General features: G+C 41.2%; 2 protein-coding genes across 3 annotated transcripts; one reads left to right on the top strand and one right to left on the bottom strand.

Annotated features, from left to right (window-relative positions):
- Positions 1-283: 283 nt before the first annotated feature.
- eri1 (exoribonuclease 1) lies at positions 284-3,177 on the bottom strand. Of its 2 annotated transcripts, none has more exons than XM_027272502.1 (6): positions 2,744-3,177; positions 1,215-1,396; positions 913-1,129; positions 745-828; positions 563-672; positions 284-485 (listed from the first exon to the last, which is right to left on the bottom strand). In XM_027272502.1, exons 1-6 carry the CDS (start codon positions 2,828-2,830, stop codon positions 299-301), a joined length of 867 nt encoding a protein of 288 aa, XP_027128303.1. In that variant the 5' UTR covers positions 2,831-3,177; the 3' UTR covers positions 284-298. The 2 variants fall into 2 exon arrangements, with proteins under 2 accessions (XP_027128303.1, XP_027128304.1); XM_027272503.1 differs by having other exon boundaries at positions 2,762-3,177.
- Positions 3,178-3,975: 798 nt separating this feature from the next.
- On the top strand, positions 3,976-8,938 carry LOC104929902 (TCDD-inducible poly [ADP-ribose] polymerase). Its single transcript, XM_010744541.3, has 6 exons — positions 3,976-4,117; positions 4,774-5,532; positions 5,620-5,803; positions 5,883-6,070; positions 6,155-6,415; positions 7,234-8,938. Exons 2-6 carry the CDS (start codon positions 4,775-4,777, stop codon positions 7,673-7,675), a joined length of 1,833 nt encoding a protein of 610 aa, XP_010742843.3. The 5' UTR covers positions 3,976-4,117; position 4,774; the 3' UTR covers positions 7,676-8,938.
- Positions 8,939-9,092: the final 154 nt, after the last annotated feature.

Here is a 9,092-nt window from a genome sequence, read left to right as displayed (position 1 = left end):
TATTGAAACAGATGTGATTAAACTTCAGACTCACAAATATGGATCATCAGGACTGACATGATTCAGTTCTTTGTTAGTTAGTTTTGAACAAATTGGCCTACATGTCGTCAAAATTGATCATTTTTCTTTGGTTTCTGTGCTTCGAAATATGTAAATATGCCACGTAGTTCATTTGTTTCCCTTTTGTCTGTTTTTTTTATGTTTGGTAGTTTAGCACAGGGCGTTTTATTTTGAAAATCGACCGGATTCTCTACGTGCGAGCTCGATGTTTGTCGGACGTTAAAGCCGACGAGCATCGTTACATCACTTCAACCAGCCGACTATAATAAAGAAGAACAACAGACTTCACAGAACTATTAAAAACACAAACCTTGTAGAAGTTTCCGTACGATTTTCTTATATTGATCCACTTCTTTGCAAACTGAGGATATCTGATCCGGCTGAGCCGACACTGGATGTTGAGGAACTTGCTCATATCCCAGGCCCTGAAAGAAGCAGTGAAGCGGTGAGTTAAGATTTCACTGACGAGGAGTCAGGTCGGCTCCAGTGAACTCAAACATACCCGTCGGTTAGAATGGCGTATTTGTACTTGGTCCCGAGCTCCCTCTCCTGAAGCCAAGCGACGACTCGCTGAAGGACGTCTGGGAACGGATCCGCTTCGTCCACCATTTTCTGCTCGACAACACAAACACATTAATACGACTCTGCTGACTTTACAGGCGGATACAAAGTGAGCTCACACACCTGTGTTATCCCCGTTAACTTCACGCAGAAGTCTGAAAGCTGCGGGTTCAACTCGGGCTTGACGTATTCCTGAAAGGAGTCCACCTGCAGAAGAAACAAGAGAAACATTAAAAAACAGAACAACTAACCGCGCAGGTTAAAAACTTTAACTTCACAAACTCGACTCACGATTTCTAAAGTGTGCGTGTTGATGAGAACCATGGGGAACTCGATGATTTCATGATGGAAGTCTGAAGGATTGTCCTCCTCGCACGTCGCTTCAAAGTCCACCACGCAGATGTAGTGGTAGTAGGTGTCGGTGGGACCTCCCTCGGCGGCCGACTGCATCAGCTTCTGCTTCTTATAGTGGCTCTTCAACCTCTTCTTCATCACGTCCTTCACGCCTCTGCACACACACACACACAGGCTGTGAAGTTCAGGAGCTTTAATACAATTAAAAACATTCACCACGCTGCTGTCGATCACCGCACCTCGTGTCAAGATGCAGCTCTGCCAGCTTGATCCGGAGCTCGTCCTTGGACATGCGGTTGATGTGTCCGTTAGCCAGAGCGATCTCTTTGTACACCGGGTGACTGAAGTCGCTGTTCGACTGAGGAGGAGATCCCTGAGGATCCGGTTCTCCCGCGGGACAGATTCTGCTGCAGGGCTTCGCCTGAGGAGACGGTGAGAAACACGACATACGAAACATTAAAGACGCTGCAGACGTGGTTTGTTTACAGAGAGAAAGATCATTTTCATAGCAGTCAGTAAGTCCTTATGCAGCCTATGCAAACATCTGGATTCATTATAATCTGTTACTTTGTCAAACAAAAACAGAGCTACACCGATGACTTCACTCTCTTTGCACCACCCTTTCTCAAACTGTGGTACCACTGACGTTACGTGACTTCCCTGTAAAACAGATTTTACGAACAAAGTTTCTGATTGCATTTCTCGAAATACTTGGTGTTAGGAAATCTTTACACTTTCTTTAAATATATATATTTTTATCCTTTCATCTTTTTATAGCCATGTACTGTCTGTTAACATTTCTTTTCACTGTGCTGCCTGTTTCTGTTTCTGTGGCACTGAATCTGTTTATGTTTTAGTTTCTTTTTAGTTACCTTTTTTTTTGGGTCCGCTGCTCTGTTAAAGCACATCAGCATCACCTTTTTTATTAGGTGCTATATAAATAAAGTTATTATTGTTTTTATGCTCATACATAAACTCAAATGTGCCAAAAAGAAACAGTAGTAAACGGAGGTGATGATGGTGTTACTCTGAGATTTTCTGAGGTGGCACGTGGTGTAAAACTGTTTCACAGCAGATTTATTTTACATTAAAGGCTGAACGACGGTGTCAGTCTGCCCCAACTCACGCTGGTGGTCAGACTTTAAACCCCGACAGATAACACCACAAATACAACACGCCCAGAACTACTGATCATCTGTTGATGTTAAAGAAATGTCACATCTATCTTTCTATTATGTCTTTGAATGCAACATAAGGTGTCTTCCACCCTGGTCACCACAGTGTTGAGGACCTCCAGGTGACCCCGTGTGACCTCAGGACTTCTGTGGACATCATGTCTCATGATGTCCACAGAAGACTGTCATGGGGTTTTCTGTGTTTCATGATCTGCTTGCACACTGTCAGGACAAATACACTCAACAAGACTAGTTCAAAATAAGAAACAAACTATAAATCACTGCAAATGCATCAATATTAACTTTTATTATTTAGATATATGATGTGTGTTCCTGGGCTAGTTTACATGTATTGATTGATTATTAATAAAAATCAATCTATAGTCAATTAAACATCATTAAAACAGCATTAAAAGATAAATAAAGACATAAACAGTTGGTTTGTTTGTGGCAGAAACGGACTAAAACACTGATACACCATTTTAAATGTTACATTAATTAAAGAGCAGCTGTTACAGCCGGTTCACAGCTTTATATTATGTTATGTAAAATAATAAATAAAGATAGTTTAACGCATAAAAACACGAAGCTACCTCAGTGCTAACACCGACCTCCTCTCTCGTGTTGGACATCTTCACGTTGACGTCCTCGGCGTGGATATTCTCCTTGTGCTCATCCATTAAGTAAAGCGAGAAGTTAAATCCGTAAAAACTCGGTCAGCAGTTATTATTAAATGTTAAATTTATTAGATTTAATTCACGAATGTAGCGGCTAACGGTTAGCAGCAGCTAACTTTCTTCCTCGCGCTCGTCTCGCGCTGACTGAAGCCGCCGCGTGAAATGTTAATTATTGTTTTAAATGTTTAAATGAATTTTTTAAAAATAATTAACGACTCGTTTTGTCGATAAAAGTTATTCCAGCATTTGAACAGCAGCTGTATTAAACTTATTATTATTTATTTTTTTAAGGTGGACAGTTATGACGACTTCCGGTTTGCGCCAAAAAACAGCCACTGATGCTCACTGCCGCCATCTTGTGTCATGGATGATCTGTAGTTTTTGTAGTTTTTTAATCATTTTTGTTTGTTTTTTTATTTATTAATTTATGATTATTTGATTGTTTGTTTACAAATTCAGAACTGTATTCGCTATACTGTTATTTATTATTTATATACTAATATTTATATACATAAATAGATTTGCGCCAAAGCAGCCACTGACGCTCACTGCCGCCATCTTGTGTCCTGGATGATCTGTAGTTTTTGTAGTTTTTAAGTATTTTTGTTCGTTTTTTATTTATTTATTTATTTATTCATTCATTTATATAATTTATTCATTTTTATTTATTAATTTATTTTTATTTGTTTGTTTATCCACAAATTTAGAACTGTATTTACTATATTTATATATAAATCAATATGTTTAGATAAATAGCCTTTGTTAATTGATGTATTTGACTGACAAAATTCAAAATAAATGAATAAATATTAATTAAAATGACCCCTGCCTGTGTTTTGATATTATATGTGATGTTTTTTGTTTTGTTTTTTTTTAAATATGTTGATGTTTATTATTGTCTTTTCTTTTTTTTTAATCTACTTTATAAACTGTTGGGTAGTTTAATCTGCACAGTACAGTGAAAACCTGTTATCTAAAAAGTAACTAAAGCTGTCAAAGTTACAATACTTCACACGTATTTAGTTACATTTATATCTGTTTTATTTAAGTTTGTATTCTAAGCGTTATTACTGTGAAAATAATCTGAATTATTTTAGATTTTTATTTCATGATTGGTATCTTAAAAGCATTGCACTGATGCCCTCACCTCTCCACCTCTCCACCTCTCCCCTCCCACTGCACTCTCCTTCACCTTTGCTACAGCGAACATGCTGCAGCTGCAGCCATTTGCCAAACTTTAGTTTGGTGCTGCAGGTTGGCTCCTGTGAAGAAAGTCATTCGACGTTTCAGGCAAGATTTATTATCAACTCATTAATTAACTTCGTTGCAAACTGGTTAATTAGCTTGTTATAGCAGCGGTGATGAACGTGCATGCAGCTAGAATAGAAGAATATCAGCGTCTGCATATAAATTATAAAAACATAAATGTCACACGAAGTGGTCAATTTTAGAATTATATATTGTTTTAATTATAATGCATTACTTTTATGTTGCAGTTGCTGCTGGGTAGCTCAACTATATGTGTCTGTAAAGTACCTAGTAACTAAGGTTGTCAAACAAATGTAATGGAGTACAAGTATAAAGGCCAGAACTTGCTGACATGTTTGGGCAGGAGGGTGAGCGACCATTCTCTGTGACAAACACTTTATTCCACGTTGATAAATAAAATAAAATGCATAAAAAGTGACAAGTATCCCAGATGCACATTTTGTAGTCTATCTTCAGAAATTTGTAGTTTTACCTATTGACTATTCGAGGCAGATTTCTCATGTTTCGCTGCCATCATAGTCTCGTAGTTTGTCCGTCACGCTTAGAATATATGAAGAGGGGGTTTGCATTCTGCAGCTACACCACCATATGCCACCAAATCCAACATACCGGTCCTTTAAAGTAGCATAAAATAGAAATACTCGAGTAAAGTATCAAGTCCTTGAATTGTTTTACAGGATGTCTTCCAGCAAAGGAAAAAGGAGAAAGTTGGAGGACAGTGTTTCACTTGTAGAGCCTCCATCCAAATCTTTCAAAGTCACCTTGCTGAACCCGTCTGCCCTCCTGCTGGAGATCCCTGCTGACACCAACACCAGCCTCCCAGTGTGGGAGGCTATAAAATCCCAGCAGATTCATGTCTCCTGGACCATCGATCCCTACAGCGTCACTGTTCAATTAAACCCCGTGATCTCCAAGAAAAGCAAGATGGCAACGTCAGGCGAAAGTGAAAACACCTCCAATGTGGCACAGACCTCAACGCCTTCTTCTGGCAGCCTGCAGCATCAGACGGCCCTCCAGTCCATCACTCCGCAGCAGGACGTCGTGCTCACATTTCTAAATCCTCCTCAGAAAGTACGTCCAAACCCGATACCAACCACCTCCCTCACGGTCTCCCTGCCTCTCCTCATCACCCCTCAGCCCGGCACCTCTACAAAAGAAGGGCTCCTCCCCATCAAGCTGCAAGCAGCATCCAAAGTGCCTGCCCCGTCCAAGTTCCACACGAAGAGATCTTCAGACATCCGCATCTGTGAAAAATTCCTCCTGAATGTGTGTCGTGCGGGGAAAAGGTGCAAGATGCACCACACTCCGTACCCGTTCTACTGGCAGCTGTGGAGTCAGACCAAGCGAAATTGGGTCGACTTCCCCGCTCACTGTCAGGTCCTACTGGAGAGGATCTACTGCAATGTCAACCAAGAGTATGTTACTGTCAAGGCTGGGTGAGTAAGACGGTAGAACTGGAGTCTCTCTGAGTCAGAAACAAAAGGTGAGCGGTACCTTATAGGAGTGTTTTGTTTGTTGTTTAGGAATGCATTCTACAACGTGTTCTTTGACCTAATGGTGGTGGTCCCCCAATTAAACTCACCACACTCAACACATCGCGAGGTTAGACGGCTGAGTAACACTGACAGTACGACCGGGAACCCTTTCTTTGCCACCAAATGGAAAATCTACTGGTGGAACAACCACAGATGGGAAGAGTACAACAAGGTGACTGTTTCCTCGTCTTAGTTGCCACAAGTTGCGTCAGCAGCTCCTTGTAACTTAATCGGTTCACCTTTTTTTGCAGGATGTGTCCACCCACCTGCTCCGTAAGATGCATGAAAAGGAGCCGGAGTGCTCCTTCTATATCGGCACACAGGAGTACAGGTTGGACTTCACCACCATGACCCAGATCAATGTCGACACAAAGTTCATGCGAAACGTTTGCTGCCGACCCGTCTACCAGTCCCCTGAATCCATGAAGCCTTACCTGCAGTCGGTATCTTCTTCTTGGTCTTTGTCTCTGTCTCTCTTGTCTTTGTTTTATTTTCTTTCATTACCTTTGCTCCCCACGCCCAGGACACGAATCCAGACCGACTCCACCAGTGATCCTCCAGCGGCCAACTTCAGCGTAGACCCTCTGGAGGAGTTCAGCTCCTGGTATCCTCCAGTGTGGTGCTCAGCCCCAGAGCAGGACTACACCCTGGTGGATGTTCCGCCCGGCACGCAGGCCTACAGTAGTGTCCAAAAGTTCTTCTTCGAGACTATGGATGAGACGGAGGTGGACATTGTCAGCATCCTGCAGATCCAGAACGTCCTCCACTGGGATAAGTACCAAAGGTTCAGCTGCTGTTTTTGTCTTTTTGAAGTGATTTTAAACTGGACACCACAGAACAAAATCGCTGTCTGAAAACTCTTTACTCCTAATGCATCAGTGACCTGTTTCAACATCTTCAGTTGGGACAAATGAGAAATGTTTTGAGGGACAGACTTACACTTTTGTTTGACACCTTTTAATGGGTTAAAAACATAGAACATCTCCAAGCTTATCCTTCAACATCCACATAACATTTTCTTCATGCTGACACTGCCAACGTACAGGGCCGTTTCTTACAGTATGCGGACTATATGCAGATGCACATGGCATAGAGCCATCAGGGGGCCCCCCAAAGCTGCAAGCCTGAATATATTTTGGGAGAATTAAAAGTACCTGTCTTTATTTGTAGCCCTCATTTGTTGTGTGAAGCAGTAATATGCTTAAAAAAGGCGTATTTTTATAGGTTATAGCATCTCACATAGGGTCCCCAAACAGCTAGGAAAGGCCCTGCCAACGTATTTATGTTTCGTATTAATGTTACTACTGTTACTATTAGAAATAACAAAAATAACTCATGCAACTGCGTGCAGAAGTGTCAGAAAATAGAGAGCAATAGGGATCAGAGCTGCAACCAATTAGTAATTAATAATAATTGATCCTGGTGTCCTTCGTCCTCTTTGGGTTGAGGACAAAACAAGACATTTGAAGTTGTCACCAACACCTTTTCAGACCTAAACTGATTGATTAACTCAGAAACTGATTGAACTGTGGTTCTGGTTCTAGAAGTACGAAGCGGAAACAATCCTACATTAAAGCACTTGTATCTGTGTTGTGTTTGCAGGCACAAGGCGTTCATGCAGAAGCTGCACACCGAGTCCGAGGGGCCTCTGGAGAGACATCTATTCCACGGGACAACCAAAGACGCCTCAGAGGGCATCTGCCACAACAACTTCGACCCTCGCCTGGCCGGAGTCAACGGAACGTCCTGCGGTTTCGGCTCCTACTTCGCCACCACCGCCTGGTACTCCGACCACTTCTCGGGCAAGGTCAAGGCCGAGCCAGACGAGGTCAGACACATGTTCCTGGCCAAAGTCCTGGTGGGGAAGGTGAGCGTCGGACAGACCACCTACCGTCGGCCGCCGCCGCTCACGAAGTACCGTCTCTACGATAGCTGCGTGAACGACCTGTACGAACCCACCGTGTTTGTAGTTTTCAACCCCTGTCAGTGCTACCCGTACTACATGATCAAATACAAAAACCTGGACAACGAGGTCGAGATTTGATGGAAGCAGACAGTTAAAATGTAGCTCAAACTTTATTTTTCCTTATTTTGGTTATTCAAACATTTTACATCGATGGAAATAAGTACTTTTTTTTTTGTTTTTCTCTCTCGGAGGCGTTCTCGATCAAACGACACGTTGTGACGTTTATGAAAATAAAACTGTTCGTTGAATACATTCATTTCTCCGTGTTTTTTTACAACATGGCAAACAAGTTTGATCATCCATTGTTAATATTTTCACCTGTTAAAATACAGCCGTATACCTGATTGTGTTTTTTTTCTGTGTGGAATGTGTTCAATAAAAGCATGTGTTAAAATATTCTGAATGCGTCTCTCTTTAAAACACACAAAATGACAAAACGGGGCTTTCATAGATTCCTGGCACAGTTCTTTTGAAAACCTTTAAAAAACCAACCAGGTATATTTGGATCTCTGAGTTTTCTGAGTAGGAAACGTTGATTCACAAAGACAAATCCACCAGGCAGCTTCACCAGGACGTCCCACAGAGGAGACAGTGACTGAGTTATTTACAGTTGGCTCTGTAGCATGACACTCAGCTATACAGATGTTTTCAGCTCTGTATGCACGTCTTGAATTAACAAAATATTTAATGGACATTATCCCGTTCTGATTTCCCTCTGAGGTGGCTTTACAAACTCAATAAAATGTCACATATGTTTTGATTCCTCAGCATAGATAAAGTATTTCTCTTCATACAAACATAAAGTCTGTGTCTAGTGTATTCATGTTTAACTTGGACCCGTTACATTTGAAATCGTTCCATGTCTCGGAACGACGCTTAGTATTTTACGTTTAAAGACAGGTAGAATAAATCAAATAAGAAAGGCATTACTTTGTGTTCTATATACAGTGTGTATATACTTTCTCTTTAAATGTGCAACTCTGCGTTCGACGTGTTATGACAAAGAAAAAAATAATAAATCACAGTCAGAAGATTAAAAATTACACTTATTCACAAAAACAACAACACAAAAACCGATAAGGCAGGCCTGTTCTGAAGGATAACAACATGATACTGAAAGAGTTATGTTAAAATTAGTAGCAGGTTCAATCGTGCAGCCGCGTTTAAAGATGTAAACGAGACTTGAGAGCCACCGAGACTGTGAAGACGGAAAGACTTTGTTTACTGATTAACTATGATTTGGCCTGAAGGTGGTGCCAGAGGAAAGACTATGCAGTTATGTAATTCCAAAAGGTTTATGACATTCATAGTGCCGTGGCGCTAGTGTGGAAAACACTGAGTGAAATCAAATTTAAAAAAGGCAACAGAAGCAACAGAAGATACAACATTAATACACATATCACCACCCTCCACTCACAGACTTCACATCAGTTCCTTCTGTCTGACGAAGAGACAGACGAGTGTTTGTCTTTTCCCTTTTTTTTTTTGTCGTCGT

The sequence above is a fragment of the Larimichthys crocea genome, chromosome XX, assembly GCF_000972845.2.
Source record: "Larimichthys crocea isolate SSNF chromosome XX, L_crocea_2.0, whole genome shotgun sequence".
Taxonomy (NCBI): domain Eukaryota; kingdom Metazoa; phylum Chordata; class Actinopteri; family Sciaenidae; genus Larimichthys; species Larimichthys crocea.
The sequence above is the reverse complement of the archived record's forward strand: the minus strand, read 5'-3'. Positions and strand labels throughout refer to the sequence as shown.